This window comes from Myxocyprinus asiaticus, chromosome 38 (assembly GCF_019703515.2).
Source record: "Myxocyprinus asiaticus isolate MX2 ecotype Aquarium Trade chromosome 38, UBuf_Myxa_2, whole genome shotgun sequence".
NCBI classification, from domain to species: domain Eukaryota; kingdom Metazoa; phylum Chordata; class Actinopteri; order Cypriniformes; family Catostomidae; genus Myxocyprinus; species Myxocyprinus asiaticus.
Window position 1 is genome coordinate 35,423,666 of NC_059381.1, and position 19,604 is coordinate 35,443,269.

Here is a 19,604-nt window from a genome sequence, read left to right on the forward strand (position 1 = left end):
TTAAAATGCTGTTATTATTTATTCACCCTCTTGTCATTCCAATACCCTATTACTTTTTTCTTTTGTTAAACACAAAACGTCCTGGTTACTTTCGTAACCTCCATTCCCTGATGGAGGGAACGAGATGTTGTGTCAATGTAGTGACACTAGGGGTCACTCTTGGGAGCCCCGAACACCTCTGCTTTTTGAAAAAAGGCCAATGGGAATTGGCGAGTGAAATTTGCATGCCACTCCCCCAGACATACGTGTATAAAAGGAGCTGGTATGCAACCACTCATTCAGGTTTTGTGCTGAGGAGCCAAGACAAGGTCCTGGCCATTTCAGCGGCTAGTTCAGTGTTGTGGCAAGAGGGACACAATGTCTCGTTCCCTCCATCAGTGAACGGAGGTTACGAAAGTAACCAGGACGTTTCCTATCTGTCACTCACTCGACGTTGTGTTGATGTAGTGACACTAGGGGTCCCTATACAAAACGCCACAACTAGCTGAACTCTGTTACGTGGACTGGCAGTGCGAGATGGGCAGACCGCTGTGTGCCTCGAAGCCAGCGCACCAGGCCGTCACGTAACCTCCCCCAACGCTCTTGTGAGCGTCGAACGGTCCTTCGGGAACAAGTCAACTTCCCAACAAATAGGAACAGGCTAGCCCAGCCGTGGCCACTTTTCCTCTTTTTTTCTCCCCAAAAAGAGTGGAATTTGTTAACCGACTGGGGGCCATAAATGTCTACTTCGGGGGGGTGTCACTCCCAAGGGGAAGACACCGCGGAGACCACACCCTGCCGGGGGGGACATGGTCTTACCGAGTCTTGTCGGAAGAATGTCATGTGGAGAAGTCACATGGTAGGTCCTACCTGAGGGGGGAGGAGTTTCTACAAACATGGTGACCGGGGGCAGAGGGGCCTCTGCCAAAGGAAGACGCAGTTTACTGACAGGGAAATGATTTAGCAGAAGATGTATCACATAGGGTTACCTATAGTGAACTAGCGCATTTGGAGCACCTACCCCAGTACAGGGCTTAGTTAGCACATGTACTGGGCCGGCAGCAAGTTTCACCACAATCTCGTCAAAGCTTTGAATTGCCATTATGTATGACATGTGCAATAAAAATAAACTTGCCTTGCCTTGTACAGGCACTCTGGGCATAAAGCTAGTGCAAAGAAGTGTAATCGTGCTTCTCATGACTAAATGATGAACGAATGATAATTTTTGGGTGAATTATTCCTTAAAATTTTGGGCACATTTTTATGCCTTCATAGAGTTGGAAAATACGCAAGTCGCATGGACCACTTTCATGATACTTCAGCTGCCTTTTTGAAGCTAGCATTAAAATTGACTTTGTATTGAAAAGAGTGACCAGGACACTCTTCAAAAATTCTCCTTTTGGCTTCTGCAGAAGAGAAAAGTTATACAGGTTTGACATCAGACTGGTCTCACTGGAAATTCGGAGTAGGTTGTAATATTATTTTTTTTTACTCTAAAAGTGGTCTGTACTTACCAAAATTTGAATGACTGCCCCCAGTGGCCAAAGCAGGAAGTGTTTATAATATAAGGGCACATGTGAGCACCAGTTTCTAGGTGAGATCCCCACAGAGGGATGCCAAATGCGAGTTGTAAAGCGAGCTGTAAATTATGTAATACAGTTGAATGGACTGTATATTTTATTAACCATATGCCCTAAACCAAATCCCAACCCTAAACCTAACCATCAGTTAATGCGTTCAACATGCCTTGTGATAAGATGTGCGGATTGACGGTCTCAGACGCGGAGGAAAATGAGATTCGTCCTCCGCCACCCGGATTGAGTCACTATGCCCCCACGAGGACCTAGAGCGCATTGTGAATTGTGAATTCCAAATTGGGGAGAAAAAAAAAAAAAGGTTGAGGTTTGGGGGAATTAATTGAAGTTAATAAAATATGCATTCCTATTCACTGTATTAGATCATTTACAGCTAAAAACAACTCACTTTTGGCATTTCACCTGGAAAATGGAGCTCACAGGTGCCCTTGCGCTCAAAGACACTTCCAGCTTCAGCCACTGGGGGCAGTGCTTTTAATTTCGGTAAGCACAGACCGAGTTTAGCTCAAGAAATGTCAACCTACTGTTTCTGAATTCACAGCGAGACCCGCCCCGGTAGGAAAGCTCCGCAAAAAACGCTCGCGAGTACACGCGCAAATACGCTGTTGTCAGCGCTCTTAGAGTGGTTCACGTTAGAGGTCCGCCGGGTTGGGTCAGTTTTTCAAGTAGGACTTTGGGTTTGGGTTTTTAGTTTGTGAAAAAATATACAGGACTTCCGAACTTGTTTCGCCTATGAGTTAGGGGCCGGTCACACCGAACGTGTTTCTGCGTGTGTCTGCTCTGTTTTTCCATTGTTTTCCTATATAAACACGTGCTGGACGAACATCCTTGACTGCTGCACCGTGTCTCGCTGTTTCTTCAGTGTCTCACGCAGGACCGGCACATTTTTAGACACTGTGTCAAGTTAAAAATAACGTCAATTCTCAAAAACGCATGTCGAGACACCTGCGTTCTGTTTCATTCGTTGTGCTGCGTCTAGAATGTTTTTAGCGCAGGTGTCACACATATTTAACTTTCTGAACAAGTTCATGTTGCAAAGAGGTAACTGTTACAATGTTTAACATTATTCCAGATTATTCTGCACCAATTTCAGCGCTTGATAAACGGCAATGCTTTTTCCCTTCTACTATAGTGAGCTGAGGGGCTGCCATGCCTTATATGATTATTGTTACAGTTACGAATGTTGCCTACAATGCTTACATAAAATACAGCCTTTTGCAACATGATGAACAATACACTGCAGCATTAGAATATAAGCTCCAGGTGAAAGTAAATAAGACTTACTTTAAATTAAGAAATATATTACTACTGTATACAACAAATCCTCAAAGTAATAATAATAATACTGTATCATCCTGTATTATAATGACAAACTGGAAAACAATGAATAATTGTTGGGTTATAATAATAATAAATAACAAATAAATTCCAAAATGTTAATGAGTGAAGTAGTAGGTTTTGCACACCCTGTTCATTTAAAATAAAAAAAGTGTTTTGTAAAAATATATATAGGTAAATATTCCTTTTTTATCACTGTATTGTCGAACAAACTGGAAAACATGCATTAATACCTTGAACTAGAATTTTATTTCATAAACATTATGAATGTACTTCAACGGCTGACAGGATGAATTTAAATGTATGATTTAAAATCAATTTTATGTAATTTTTTAAGCAAATTTTCGAAATGGGGCCCCAGGTTGGTCGGTTGCTTGGGGCCTCAGAAATCGTAAACCTGCCCCTGCTGAGTGCTGACATGTCAAAAGTGCATGATGCAAAATGTAAACGTTTTCTGAATAAATAAGCATCTCTACCCTTATTTCTTGCTTCATTTATTTGCCTGCTGTCATTAACTGTGAAGTGAATAATGTTTATGTTTCAAAAACGACTCACATTCAGTACTTTAATAAGAATATTCCAGGTTCTAATGTTGTCAAATGTACCGGTACTTCGGTACCAAGTCGATACTAAAATAAAAAGATGTAACTATACCAGTGTTTCTGCAGTACCGGTAGTACTAAGCACAGACTCTATCCAGTACCAGCGTGCAGTATGACTGATACACCACTGCATTAAAATGCTCACAGGCTTATTTCAGCATGTGTTCTGTTACTCCTTTTACACTGAAATGCACAACTAATCAAATTAAAATCGTGATATGTCCTAGTGTGATTATTAAACTGCGAAATGCTGCACTCTTAGTCTGTATGAGCTGCATGAGCTTTAAATGAATGTGTGAAGCAGACCGCTCACACACCAAGAACTCATGACACTGAGAATAATTTGTGTTGTGGGAGATAAAATAAACCCCCAGAGCACTAATCCACTGTGAAGCACATGTAGACTATATATTTATATAATTTAATCACAGCATTTGCGCTTTAACGATGACACTGGGCTACGTCGTGAAGAAAGTGAAGCTTCCGTCAAACCACACGTCAAAATAAAAGCACGATTCAAAATAAAAGCTAGACACCTGAAATTGAAGAAATTGAAACAGAAATATATTATAATAATACATTTAATATTCATTGTAGTAATATTAATAATAATAAATAATAATTATAATTAAGCAATATATCACAAAAAAAGTGCTATTGTACTGAATACAATTTTGTTAAAATGCATTTGTGTGTTGAAAAGTAATTTTTCTATTTTTTACTTGTGAACATTTTTAAGAAATTGATTAGACACAATTTGGATGATGAAATTAAATTAAACTTTAAAACATGGAATTCTAGAAAAAATTTTTAAAAAAAGGGAAAAAAGGATTTGAGAAAAAATAAAACAGATTTCATAGGGCGCTACTTAAAAAAACTTAAGCTATGCATACTTCATTGAGAAAAGCTTTAAAAAAAACATGCATTTCTTTTATTATTTATATTGAAATGTAACTTTTTAAATATGCTAAACAGGTGTGTTCAATAGCACATTACAATATTAGCATATTTTTGCTGAGGTATCAAAATTGGTATTGAAAACCGTGAAATTTCACTGGTATCAGTAATGACTACAGAAAATGTGGTACTGTGAAAACACTAGCAGGTTCAGTACAAGTTAAGCTCAATCGACAGCATTTGTGGCATAATGTTGAGATTACCACAACAAATAATTTCGACTCGCCCCTCCTTTTCTTTAAAAAAAGCAAAAATGGAGGTTACAGTGAGGCATTTACAATAGAAGTGAATGGGACCAGTTTTTGGAGGGTTTAAAGGCAGAAATGTGAAGCTTTGTAAAAGCAGTTACATTAATTCTTCTTTTAAAACTCATGTATTATTTGAGCTGTAAAGCTGTTTTAATTGTCGTTTTTTTGGTTATTTTAGGGTATAAGGGTTTACTGCATTATGTTGTCATGGTAATGAAGTTGTAAAATTGGCTAAAAGGTTAGTAAGTGATTTTATCACTCTAAAATCATATTAACACACATATTGTTCACATCTTGTGACTATACTTTTGAAACTTTTGAATGTTTACGGATTGGCCCTATTCACTTCCATTGTAAGTGCCTCACTGGAACCCAGATTTGTGCTTTTTTTAAAGAAAAGGAGGGACGAGTCGAAATTCATTTTTGTGGTAATCAACATTAAGCCACAAATGCTGTCGATTGAGCTTAACTTGTACTGAACCCGGAATATTCCTTTAATCCATTATAACACACATATCCAGCCCTTGTTTACAACTGATGACTCTGCTGGATCCTCCAGCTGGTGGATCTCCCTCGGCTCTGAGCAGCGTCTTCAGCACCTGCTCTGCATTTATGGAGGGCTCTGTGTCACTGAACTGCTCACACAATCTGCTGACTCTGTTTGGATCTCTGAGTGCTGACTCAAAACATCTTACACGACAGTCTTTTACCACACACTCAGTTATTCAGCAGCCTGATCTGGTCAACAAGACTCATGAGGGTTTGACGGAAGAAGAGCACAGGCAGTGACATTCCATTCTTGGGGTTAAAGGTTTAGAACAAACCCTAACCAGAATGTAACCAGAATGAGAAATACCAATATGGTACTACCCTGCAAACACTGTCTCATGCCAGTGGTGTACTTTGAAATGTATTATATAGACTAGCAGTATAGAGTCCGAACTTCTCCTGAAGAATTGCTCTTCTAAAGATACTTCATTGATTTAGATGACCTGAAAGGTACACACGTACCATCAGCTCGCTGTGAAAATGTCGGCCAACCAGAAAATGACTTATTAAACATACTAAATAATGTCTTAATGAAAATATAAAATGCAAAAAGGTTTCTGTGTGGATTAGGTTTAGGGGTAGGGGATAGAACACAGTATTAGCTTGGAATAAAAACAACAGAAGTCAATGGAAAACAAATGTGTGTGTGTGTGTGTGTGTGTGTGTGTGTGTGCATGTGTGTGATGCACTCCACCTACACATGAACTCAGGCCTCACATGACAGAGACAAATAGGCTTAATTTATCTGAAGCAACCAGAACTTGGAAATGAGTGGGAGACACAGAAAGACCTTTGCTATAGTCTTATGCGCGTGTATGTGTGTATGTGTGTGTAAGTTATTAGGTGAGCTACTGTTTTGGGTGAGTTAAATAGATACGTTGTGTGGACAGAAAGAACATCAGGGTCCCTGCAGGTCAGTGGCAGCTGTCTGTCTGAACACCATATGCTTATTTATGTACAGGCATTCAGGATGAAAGACAAATAGAGAAATAAGACAAAGAGAGAAAGCCCACCTATCTCTGGGCCCCAAGCCATAGAAAGACTCCTATTGGTCGACAATTACAGGCAGTAACCCCCATGCCAGTGATCTGCCCCTTTACCATGGTTGCCGCGGAAACAGCTCACATAATAAAAAAGCACCACGTGAGCCCGTGGCGGTTTGGCGACAGACAAAGCAAAGTGCCCGTGAAATAGTAAATGAGATCAAACCCGTTATGAAACATGATGATTGCATTTCAGTTATGGGGGAAATCATATACGGTCTTTAACCTATTACTGACATTTAGTGACATTAAAGGGATAGTTCACCCCAAAATGAAAATTTTGTTGTCATTTACTCACCCTCAAGTTGTTCCAAACCATGACTTTCTTTCTTCCGTTGAACACAAAAGGAAACATTGGGCAGAATATCAAAAAAGCAACAGTAAACAGCCATATTGTGCGCTATATTCCGAGTGTTCCGAAGTCATTTGTTAGTTCTGTGTGAGGAACAGACTGAAAATGTAATCTTTATTCACTGATAATCTTCATCTCTGTCGCAGCTCTTAAATCTCAATCCAAATATTTCGCATCAAGACACGTCATGCCAGGTTTGATGTCATGATGTCAAATGTTATTGCATCTCGTGTCTCGTCATTGATGTCAAATCTGGTGCACTGGATCTTGACACACAATATTTGAATTGGATGAGATTTGAGAGCTACGTGGGAGGGGCTTTTCAGAGAATAATTTAAATTTCAGTCTGTTCCTCACACAAAGCTATTAAATAGTTACAAAACTTGGAATGTACACTGTAAAAATGTTTTTAATAAAACATTTTTTTAAACGTATTTAAATAACAAAATATTAATAACTGTATTCCACTACAGTTACAATTTAAATCATTGGTAATCAGAATACAGTTACATTCAAAAAGTATTTTTATTACTGAAGAGATTACTTTGCATTTTATTGTCACTTATTTGTTTAATATTTAGTCTATTCAGTTTATCCATTTATCAATATAAATGATGCAATCCGAGGAGCGTTTGAACAGCAGTGAAAATGATGTGTTACATTCATACAAGTTCATACTGTTGTAAGTGAAAAGGTGGATATGATGTCATTAAGGAACTTTCTCTTGGGAGCTTAAAGGTGCTGTAAGTGATTTTTTTCATGGAAGGGTATGCAAAAATTTTTCCTACACCCTGAAAGATATTACTGAAATAAGTGTTGTAAGATATCTCACCTGTCTCTGTGACAGCTCTAGATTCTGTAAACAACAAACAAAAATGTGTCCGCGGATCACGGACAATGACGCTTTTGACCTGTCAATCATTTTGTGTGTTCTCATTGTATTGTAGTTGCAGCAAATTATTGAGACTTACTGCCATTTTTAAGCCATGTTGTTCATAAAAGTTGTCAGTTGAGGGCGCTATTTTGCAACTGTTGTTTTTAACAACCGTTTCTGGATTCCAACCGTTTAATGATGTCGGTCTCAATAAAGATAATTTGTTATTTTTGGAGTGCGGGGTTTTGGAAAGAGGGGGCGTGGCTAATTCAACGGCTCAGTCTCGTGGAAGTAGAACGGCTAAAATCGCTTACAGCACCTTTAATAGAGTGCAACAGTCTGGTTCCGGAAGTAAAAATCCTATTAATTTATCCCATAGATTAATTGATTTTCAACGATAACTAAGACAGACCTACCGTGAGCTACGAGGTTGTTCATCGATTGTATATGCTTCTGTTGAAGCCATCCATCTGTCTTATCTCAACTTCATTGTTTAAAAATTGTGTCTGATAGTGTAATTCATGGTAAACAACTACATTACCTATGGTACAGTGGAGAAAGATCCACCAATCAGAGAACCGCGGCCAAAAAAACCCACGAAAAGTGCCTCAGAGCGACCGCGCGCTCCCATGACACACTGTGAATGATGTAACCCATCTCCCTCCACCCTTAAACTACTTATATATATATATTGCAATAAATGTAAAATATATTGTTTCTATACTTATAATAAACAACTTAAAATCAATAGTTTTATATATTCTCATCGTTTTTTATTAAATGAGATACAGTTATTCGCAGTGCTTCATGGGATTGTTGTTTGTGCCCTCATGAAAGACGGTAAGTACACAGACTTGTACCTTTGTCTTTATGTCAGATTTTCAAGTACATTTTTTGCCTCAAAACAAAGTTTGTGATGTTGTGATTCACCTTGGAGCTGGTTGGTTTGGTTCATGGCTGACAAATCTTTTATGAAGGATTTTATAAAAAGTCTATGGAAGAAATTAATGGGGAAAATACTTCCGGAACCCAGTGGGTGGGCACTGTTGTGCTCTCTAGAGGAGCTACATAATGTTTCTGCAGCTTTACAAAAAACAGTTTGAAACGCTTTGACAGATGAAACATAAATCCAATAAATACACGATTACATGCCATGTCCATGTTTTTTATGTGATTAGCGTATTTTTACAAGAAATGATAACCAATGTAGCCTTTAACACCAGTCCCCATTATGAAAAAGAACACTGTAGACAATCTTTAAAACATCTTTTTTTCATAAAAATAAGAAGAAAGACAGTCATACACATCTGGGATGGCATGAGGGTGTGTAAATGATGTGAGAATTTTAATTTTTTGGATGAACTATCACTTAAAAGCAGATGCTGATTCTTACATTGGCAGGTGAAGCACCTGACGTGGAAGTGGACGTTTTGCACTCGCACCACCTCTCCTTTACAGACATCTCTGCAGCGCATGCAGTGGATGGGCGCCTGGCCATAGCTGCCACTTCCTCTGCTGTAAGCGGAGTGTTGATAGGGCCCTGCCAAAGAGACATGTACAGCATTAGCAAAATAGTCACAAGCACATAAACTTTCACATATGAAACAGCATTATTGTGAGTGTGATATTGTTTTTATACAACAGTTCAACAAAAATTACGTTGAATAACTTAGGATTCAGACAAAAATTGGCCAGTTAGTTCATACATTTCTTCTCCGCCAGACTGTTCCAAAAAGAGCCAAAGCATCAAACACAACTCTTTGCACTGTTCTCATACTGTGGTTTCCAACTAGTGGTGAACGAATCCATTAAGGGAGCACTCAGTAACTTTTGTCTTTGTGTTATCTTGGACTTACACTGACACCTTGGATGCAGCATCATGTAAAATCAATAGTTCTCAGTTTCATATGCCATTGTAGAAATGTAGTATTCACAGTCAGTCATGATTACTTTAATCAATGAGTGAAAATGTCAAATGACAGGACGGTTACTGAGATTAAGAGAGTAGTATTCAGCTGGTCATGTGATTCTAACATGGTAGCCCCCATGTGTGGACCCTCTCCATGTAGAATAAAACAGCTTTTATAAGGTTACTGATATGACTGGAGTCTTCATTTTAATGTGAGTGCTCATGATTTCCAACATATATTGTAAAATTACAACTCATGTCTATAGGGGTTAAACTTTTTTTAATGAGAAAACAATTACTGAGTGCACCTTCAAGTAAACGAATAATTATCTTTCACTTCCACTGTTTCCAGCCTGGTCTCATAAAAATTACGTGACTGTGGCAACATTTTTGCTAAACGAAATTACGTTCTTCATTACACGGTTAGCTGCAGTTTCCTAGTGAAATGTCCAGCAGGGGGTGCCAAAAGCGAGTTAATTGGTGTCGTAATCAGACGAGGTTTTTAAGGTGAATATTAGATGAATGTTTTAATGAGTAAAGCGTACCTCCCTAACCTAAAACTTTAACCTAAGCCTAACCAATAGTGATTTAAAAAAGCAAATGAGAGGTGAACAAATCAGACATCCTTAACCTACACCAACACCTAAACCTTACCAATAGTGTTTGATGAAATACAACATGAAAAGCACATATGTTGAAGCAACCATGACATTTCATGTCACTTCTATGACACTTTTGACACTTTTGTCACGAGTCCAACACGCTATATGGTAAGCTACAGCTAATCACATTGGAATACGTGTGTAAATGTAAGTGACTCTGTAATACAAGTGTTAAAATGTATAATTTTTCAAATGATGCGTTATAGTAAAGGAGGTGTTTCGAGGGGCCTGGGTAGCTCAGTGAGAAAAGACGCTGACTACCACCCCTGGAGTCGCAAGTTCGAATCCAGGGCGTGCTGAGTGACTCCAGCCAGGTCTCCTAAGCAACCAAATTGGCCCAGTTGCTAGGGAGGGTAGAGTCACATGGGGTAACCTCCTCGTGGTCGCTAGAATGTGGTTCTCACTCTCGGTGGGGCGTGTGGTGAGTTGTGCGTGGATACTGCGGAGAATAGCCTGAAGCCTCCACACGCGCTATGTCTCCATGGTAACGCACTCAACAAGCCACGTGATAAGATGCAGGGGTTGACGCTCTCAGATGCGGAGGCAACTGAGATTCGTCCTCCGCCATCCGGATTGAGGCGAGTCACTAGGACTTAGAGTGCATTGGGAATTGGGCATTCCAAATTGGAAAAAAAAAAAAAAAAAAAGGAGGTGTTTCGATATCATAACGTAGCAGTGTGTGAGTAATAGAGCAAAAATTAGGTGTTTATAAACTCATAATCAGCCATTGTAGTTGTGATTTGTGTAAAGGCAAATTAAACGCACAGTTGTTGTAGATCCTCTGTCATTAGTTTCACCAGGAAACTGCAGCGAAACGTAGAAGTCAGCACGTAAAAGTCAGTTTGCAAAAATTTTGTTATAGTAACATTCGTTCTGAGACAAGGTTGATTGTTTCTGTGGTGAACAACTAGGCGTTTTAAACAAATCATCTGAGTCAATGATGACTCAGTGTCTCACTAAAAGTTTTGGGTAAATTACTCAAAAAAGTAATCCACTACAAATTAACAACCACTACTCTAAAATTGTAATAATTGCTTTACTGATTACTTCATTGAAAAAATAATCGCATTGCTATTTACTTTACTTTTAAGCAGTGGTGGACAGTAACAAAGTATTTTTACTACGATACTTCAGTATATTTTTCAAGTATCTGTACTTTATCAGAGTATTTTCATTTTAAAAAACTTTTTCTCTTACTTCACTACATTCAAAAGCATCTTACATTTTACTCCAGTGCATTTCATTAAAACATACCATTCCTCGCTACTTTGAAGTGAATAATTAAAGAAATACCACGAATGCACTTGTTAGCTAGCAGTAGGCTGATAAATACACTTTTGCTAATGCAAATTAGCTTTCAGGGTAATCTAGGATATAGAGAGAGAGAGCTATAAATGTGTAAAGAGCACTATTAACATAAAAGATGCTCATTTGTTGCCACCTACTGCCATAAACATGCAATCTGCAGAAATGGTGACTGAACAAATCAATGAATGAAATCCAAATGAACGATGAATAAAAATCCCCACCACTATTTGGAAAGTCTCGTTTAATCAGATTCAAGAACCAGAACTAACTGTTATAATGAATAATGACACACAGGATATAACCAGTATGCACTCATTCTGTTCAAATGCCATAAACTCTTATTTGAAAGCATCTTATTTGAAAGCATCTTATTTGAAAGCATCATGTATCACATCACTAGCACACATGGCTTGACAAAACACCAGAGTCTTCACATTGCCGATTAAATTGGACAGTAGGACAGTGATATAAATACAGATGGCAAACCAATACTCTCAAAAAGACAGAAGTGATATAGAAAAACTCTGATATTCAGTTGTTGGAACACTTGTCAGTTCTGTGTGCTTCACATTTAAACTCCTACCATCTGCACTGCCCTTCTGCCAACTGCCAGCTGCACCCTCCATCACATCTGCAACCACAAACAAGCTAAAGAGCCAGTGTTTGGCAAAAGAGATAAAGACTGAAAGCTGGATGAATTCATTTAGACAAGGAGAAATGTGCTGATCAACTGTGACTTCAAGTATGTGTTTTAGTCAGCGTGAAAACCAATGCATTTTAAATATGATTTTTACATTTTCTGAAGTCAGTCTAAATGGTGGTTGCCCATGCAAAACTTGACGCCACAATGCATTTTGCAGAACAAATTATCTGGGATGAGTTACATGCTGAAGATTATTACTTCAAACCTAGCCATAGGCTCCATGTAGTGACCTACGCAGTGGTTTTCATTTAGGGTTCTGCATTGGGGTGTCTACGTCAACTTCAGCAAATATTCACAGCCAAAAATACTACAGTATACAGAGAGAAAAAGCCTTCATTTCCAAAATAATAATACATTTCATAAATAAACAAATGCAATGTAATCTGTGGTTTGAAAAGTATTTTGAGTCCACAAATTACCGCCCGTAAATTACTTCAGAAAACGGAGCGTGGTGCACTTGGGCGTGTTTAGAATTTTCAGATGGAAAAATCACATTTGAATTTGGATTATGAAAACTGGGACAAATAATCATTAATGTTGCGTTGTATCACTGTGATAATAATAATAATAAAAAAAATTGTTTTAAGTTTGTAGTATACTAGTTTCGATGAAACACCAGGGGACCCCCCCAAGTACATTTTTTTGGCCTTAAGGGGGTCCGGGATTGGCCTGTCTCATATGGGTTGGGACGTCCTGTACTTTGGCCAAAATGAACGCGACGGGACGCCCAATGTCCCATATTTAAGCAGTGAAACAGTCAAGGGGGACTTTGACTGGCATTCGACTGCCGAATAAATCAAGGGGGACTCCCCACTTGGCGAATATCCCATATTTACCTACATGAGAAGTGTATTGAAGCGGCCAAACAACAGAGAGGAAGCCCCGGGCCAGCTGTCCCTTATAACTACTTACAGCTGAATACAGATTTATTAACCCTTCACATTCCCAACTTGTCTAAGTCTGGACTATTTTCACTGTTGTGAGCTTTATATTGCATTATTTTTTCACAAAATCTTTTATGGATATAAGTATTGGGGAGCAACAGTGTGCCAACTTTGTTCGGTTTTCTATTGTTATTCAATTAAATAAATGTAGCAGTTTGATTAAAAAAAAGTTACATTTACTTGAGAAGCAAAATGACCATGGTTTCCGCAAAAAAAACATGGTTTTACTAAGGTAATATTGTAGTGACAATGAAAAGTAAGTAAAACCATGGTTTTGCCCGGGAATGCAAATTTCAGAAAAATATTCCTGTCCTTTCCTCTAAGGGGTTCCGTAGATTTCCATGATTTCTTTAGTGAATTAGGCGCTAAAACATCACAGACTGTGCATGCAAATAAACAACACTATCAACAGCTGCAAATGTATTCTCTGTGTATTCCTCCACAATGTTAGGTGTTTGTTTAACCCCTTCAACTCTAGGGGTGCTATATCCTGTTTAAAATGTTAAAGTCCTCGTATACACACTCAAAAAATCATTAAAAAAGTAATTACCCTTACTTAATTTAATTTGAGAAACTTTTCACAAACAATTTATTTTAGCTAATTCTAATTAAGTCAGTTTAATTAATCCAATATAATTGAGTCAATTCAATGTACTTTAGTAACTTTGTTAGGTTCATCAAACTACATTTTCTTATGTAAACATAATTTATTACTCATTACTACATACCAGGCGAGAAAGTGTAAGAACAGTCAAATGGTTGCATTGTCAAATTGATAGCAAGTACTTATGGAGTTAAGCAGTACTTGAACCAAGAATCGTTTAAAGGTGAAAGTCCATTCTCAACCTAAGCACAAACACCAATCTTCACCGCAATGGTAACCCCCAAAATTCCAGCCTATCAGAAACTCTTTTTAAATACCAGTATAATAGAACATTAAACATGGACAAATCTCCTCCTGATCTCATCTTGCTCAAACATGCATAAAATAACTTAATTTCAATATTTGTTCACCCCATACAGTCCTATGCAAAGCATGCTGGGAAATGGAAATCCCCTGCCCAGTTTCATTAATGCTACAAAAAGTATTCATGTAGTCCCAACTCAAATGTATATGATGAAATCAAATTGAGACAAAATGTTCTAGAATTGTGTTACTTTAGTTCTTTTTAGTTCAGTAAAGTGAACAACCAGCAAAAATCTATTTTTTGAGGGCATAAGTCAGGCATATGAGGTATCATTTGAAAGCGTAGAATCCGAACTTTTCAGGAATAACCATCATTTGTGCATTTATGTTACATAAAATAACAAAATATGGCCTCAAAACATTTGCGTTGCAAATTAGCACCCCCTAGAGATAATGGGGTAGACATATTTATATGAAAATAAACGTCTTTCACATAACACCTAAATGGACAAGTCATATATTAAATGAAAGCTCTTATTCTCAGGAATGTGCAATAAAAACACAGTGTGAAAGATTTTCAAAAGAATCACAAAGTGTAATATGATTTCTGTAAGTCATCTAATACAAATGTCTCTGTTTTGCTCTGATAACCGCTTCTGTAAGCCCCAAGTAGCCAAAAACGTTATATCTGCTCTTACCTTGCTTGCTTGGCTGAATAACCCAATATTATATCTTAGATGCCCAGAACAAAATATGCCAACCAGAAGGAAAAGCATGCTAAACAAATCATCAAAAAAATATGTTTTCGACTATTGATGATAAACTGTTATATATTATTGCAAAAGGTTGACCTCAGCTTTCTAATGACACCTAGACTGAGCTTCTAGTCCACTCAGAGGCTGAGATATTCGATAAAACAATGGGGCGGTACTTGAACTGAAAATTAGAATGAATGTCTATGGACGAGCACTAAAATGAGGGCTAAAATGCATTAGAGCACCACCTACATTTCAGATCTGTATATTGTGATGGAATGTGATGGAGAAAAAAAAATCTTTTTTCTAGTGCTAAAATTTGACTTTTCAAAGTGAGGTAGAGTGAACAGAACCAGAATTACATGCTTACAAATTTAGGAAAAAGAAAAGAAAAAAAAAAACATTCTGTTTATTATAAGATTATAAACACATACAATATTATTTATGAATAACTGGAGTTTTGTTTTTTTATTTGGGAGGTTCTCTGAAGAATTAGACCAATTATTTTGCAGTTAGTCCACAGTATGTGTGAATGGTGAGCTTTTAAATTTGAGTGTGAAAAATTGCAGAAGGCAGCCCAAAAATGTGTATTTAAATCCCAAACCCAAAGTATAAACAAAAGTATTAGTGACGCTTGCCTTAATGAACACCACTAAAATCAGCACAGGTCAAAACAGACTTGCAAAAAGTTCTGAAATTGAAGTTTCTATTGAAAAACACAAAACATCCCAAACGAACATTCTCTAAGTATTTTGGAATTGTCCATTATCATAATTTGTTGTGACCAGAATGAACTCACATGCAATGTATTTGTGAATGCTCTTTTGATGTAACACTTCTGTCATCTGGAATTTGGCAGGACGCCATTCCCCCGCTATTGCTTATTCTATTGGTGTTTAAACAATTGCTGGAGAGGGAATGTGGCAGCGTGCCATGCAACACGCTCAAATCCATTGTGTCATAATACCCACCGAATAAGCACACCACATTAACACAAAACACTCGATTATGTGTGACATATGTCCAGATGTGTTATTTGTAAAGCAGGAGAAGGGCTGGGGGTGTCTGAAAATGGTCTGAACACTATTCACTGACTATTTCAAAAGTATAGCCACCAGATGTAAACAATATGCATGTTAACATGATTTTAGTGTGATAAAATTGCTTACTAACCTTTTCTGCGTAAAGTTATATCCAATTTTACAACTTCTTTGACTACTATAAAAACAATGATTTAAACAACTTTACAGTCAAAACAATACACAAGTTTTAGCAGACTTAATGTAAGTGCTTTTCTAAAATTATAAGCTTCACATTTCTGCTTTTAAACCCTCCAAAAATTGGCCCCAATCACTTCCATTGTAAGTGCCTCACTGTAACCTCGATTTTTGCTTTTTTTTTTTTTTTTTTTTTAAAAGAAAAGAAGAGACAAGTCGAAATTAATTTTGTGGTAATCAACATTATGCCAAAATTACTGTCTATTTATCTTAACTTGTATTGATCCCAGAATTTCCTTTTAATTCTGAAGTTGTTTCTCCTAGACAGCAATAAGACTACATGGAGAGCAAATGGAGACATCTGCTTCAGTCCCCTGCTTCTCAGATGTTTCTCCTGAAAAGATCACAGTAATTTTACATGTTTCCACTGGAGTTTTGAAATAGATCTCAACACTGTGCTCAGATTCACCAAGATACCAACATTTCAATATGATTTCAATATGAACTCAAACATATCTTTTCAAATTCTTCCAAGACCAAATGATAAGAGCTATGCTGTCCACATTCATTTTATAGCTCTATATGCTTACTGTATATTAACAATTGTGTCATTTGTGTCTTTTTTTATTTAAGAAAAACATAGAAGACAAAGTTGATACTAAATTCTTATAAGCTTCATCCTTTGAGTAATAAAATGCTCCTCTGTGTTGTTCTCTTCACCGTTCCCTAAGCCTGAGATTGCATCGTTAGCCAAAGATGTTTGCTGCATGAATGGTAAAGTGAACTCCAATGTTCCAGTTCTCTCTTTCATCTTTGTCTCTCACTAGACAGCATTTTCACTGATGCTGATTGTGACATCAGCTTACTAGAAGTCTGTGGTTTTGATGAAAGACAGGAACTGTATACAGAGCTTTGATCAGATCCATGTATTAAGCAAACAGTCTTCTTCAAAGCAAAACACTAGGTAGGACAGTGTGGGGCCTCAACAGGTGTGCAAGAATAAGAATACTGATGGGACACCACATATTCACCTGTGTGAATTAGGCCACATCCACACCAATACATTTTCATCTGAAAATGCGTCTTTTTCTCAAAGTTATGTCCTTCTGTCCACACTGAGACGGCGATTTTGACAGCAAAAACAGAGCTTTTCGAAAACGCGTTCTCAAGTAGATACATTTAAAAATGCTGTATTTTTGTTGTAGTGTAAACGGAGATATCTGAAAATGATAATGTATTTGTTGTCACGTGATGCAGTCATGTGATCCATTCAACCCAAAACAATCAAGATGGCAGCCCATGTTGTAGCGGCATTGTTGTGCCTGCTATCCACTTTAATAGCATTGTTAAAGATAAATGTTACTTTGTATATCCTTCACATTGCATTCCTTCAATGCCGATGGGAAGTTTACTTTGAATTGCTGTCCAGTGACAGAACACGAGGACAATTGTTTTTCCAACGGATTTAAGCGTTTTTTTGTTTTCTCCCCTTTTTCTCCCCAATTTGGCATGCCCAATTCCCAATGTGCTCTAAATCCTCATGGTGGCGTAGTGACTTGCCTCAATCTGGGTGGCATAGGACGAATCTCAGTTGCCTCCGCGTCTGAGACGTCAATCCGTGCATCTTATCATGTGGCTTGTTGAGCGCGTTACCGCGGAGACACACACAACTCACTACGCGCCCACAAAGAGAGTGAACCACATTATAGCGACCATGAGGAGGTTACCCCATGTGACTCTACCCTCCCTAGCAACTGGGCCAATTTGGTTGCTTAGGAGACCTGGCTGGATTCACTCAGCACGCCCTGGATTTGAACTCGCAACTCCAGGGGTGGTAGTCAGCGTCTTTATTCGCTGAGCTACGCAGGCCCCCGGATTTAAGCGTTTTCATATGTTTCAGTGTGGGCGAGAAACTTTTGGAAAACCCTCGAAAATGCCAGTGTGGACAGAGAGCGTTTTGAAAATGGAAACACAGTTTTACAGACGAAACCTATGTACATTTGCATTATCTCGGACTGTTAGTTCGATTTAGCAAAAACCGGATTTCAGTCTGACTAACGTGTTTACATTTTAATTATTTTAGTCTTTGATTCAGACTTTTAAAGTGCATCTAAATGCACTCTTTAACTCAAAGTGGATTTTGAGAACACCGTACTTCTGTAAGGTGATATACCATCATTTCCAGTACACCAATCATTAATTTCATAAGTTTCCTTCATTACAGAAAGAGATAACTGTTCATAAGAAAGAAAAACAATAAGAGATTATTTATAAGAGAAATAGTCAACTGCTCTTAGATGACCATGAGGAGTGATATCGATCAAACTATGGATTTTACAATCACATAACAACAAAGTAAATATAGTGCAGTCCCTTGCAAAGGAAATTGATATTGCTACTTAAAAAACTGTTAGTAAAATATTAATTTGAATCTAGAAGTTGTGGGAGGTTACCAGAGCATTGTTATGCAGTTTTGGAGTGGTTTTTAGCATGTTGCTATGCCGTTTGTCTTTGTGATCTGAATGGTTGCAAGGTGGTCGCTTATTGGTTAAATTTACATGAGTCCACCCTCAAGTCTCTGTGCAGAGGTGATTGCTTTTAGACTACCTGGGAACCACAATTTCTCCTACAATTTCATAAATCCCGCAATGACGAGTTTATATGTACAAATGAAATTATCTATAGAAATGACTTAATACTCTTTGTGGATTTCAATATTTTAGCGAATAAATGTCATATATTACACTAGCGAGTAAAATATCATACATCACTATCACACTGTTCACTTTAAGTCAGTAGACGCCTGGACCACAGAGCACTACCGAAACTCTGCTTCAATGAGATACGTGTACCATTCAAATCAACTGCACCAAAGATTGTTGTTCATTAGATGAGAGGCTCTAAACACATAATTTTGGGTTCTGCCCGGATGCCCTGCATCTCTGGGAGTCATTGGGAGCCTCATGAGAGCTATTTGGGATCTGCATCTGAATGTTTATTGGACATTGGGCTTATAAACAATGTATTTTTGTCCCTGCTGGAAGTCCGGCCTCTCTAAATTATGATTTGGCCAGCTCTCAAATGGGCAGGACAACAATCTGTCAATAACTGAAACTGTGATGTGCATGATTGAAAGTCTATGAAATTAAAAAGCACCGCTGTCTAGTGCAGATTACTTGTAATATGAAGCAACACATTTATTTCAATTTTCATAATCTGACATTTTGTCTACTTTGTTGCAAAACAGTTTTGAGCTTAGTTGTTTTTTTTTTCTCCCATTTTCTCCCCAATTTGGAATGCCCAATTACCAATGAGCTCTAAGTCCTTGTGGTGGTGTAGTGACTCGCCTCAGTCCGGGTAGCAGAGGAGGAATCTCAGCTGCCTCCACGTCTGAGCCTGTCAATCCACACATTTTATCATGTGGCTTGTTGAGTGTGTTACTGCAGAGACCTAGCACATGTGGAGGCTTCACGCTTTTCTCCGTGGCATCCACGCACAACTCACCACGTGCCCCACCGAGAGCAAGAACCAGACACTACAGTGACCACAAGGAGGTTAACCCAACATGACTCTACCCACCCTAGCAACCGGGCCAATTGGTTGCTTAGGAAGTCTGACTGGAGTCACTCAGCACACCCTGGATTCGAACTTGCGACTCCAGG

The 19,604-nt window shown here is 38.1% G+C and overlaps 1 protein-coding gene across 6 annotated transcripts in view; it reads right to left on the reverse strand.

Annotated features, from left to right (window-relative positions):
* Positions 1-19,604, reverse strand: part of LOC127429130 (actin-binding LIM protein 3-like) — a 146,252-nt gene that overhangs the window by 89,910 nt on the left and 36,738 nt on the right. For all 6 annotated transcript variants that reach the window (XM_051677968.1, XM_051677971.1, XM_051677970.1 and 3 more), the window contains exon 2: positions 8,931-9,077. In XM_051677968.1, coding sequence (XP_051533928.1) covers positions 8,931-9,077 — 147 coding nt within the window. The remainder of the gene's footprint in view (positions 1-8,930; positions 9,078-19,604) is intronic.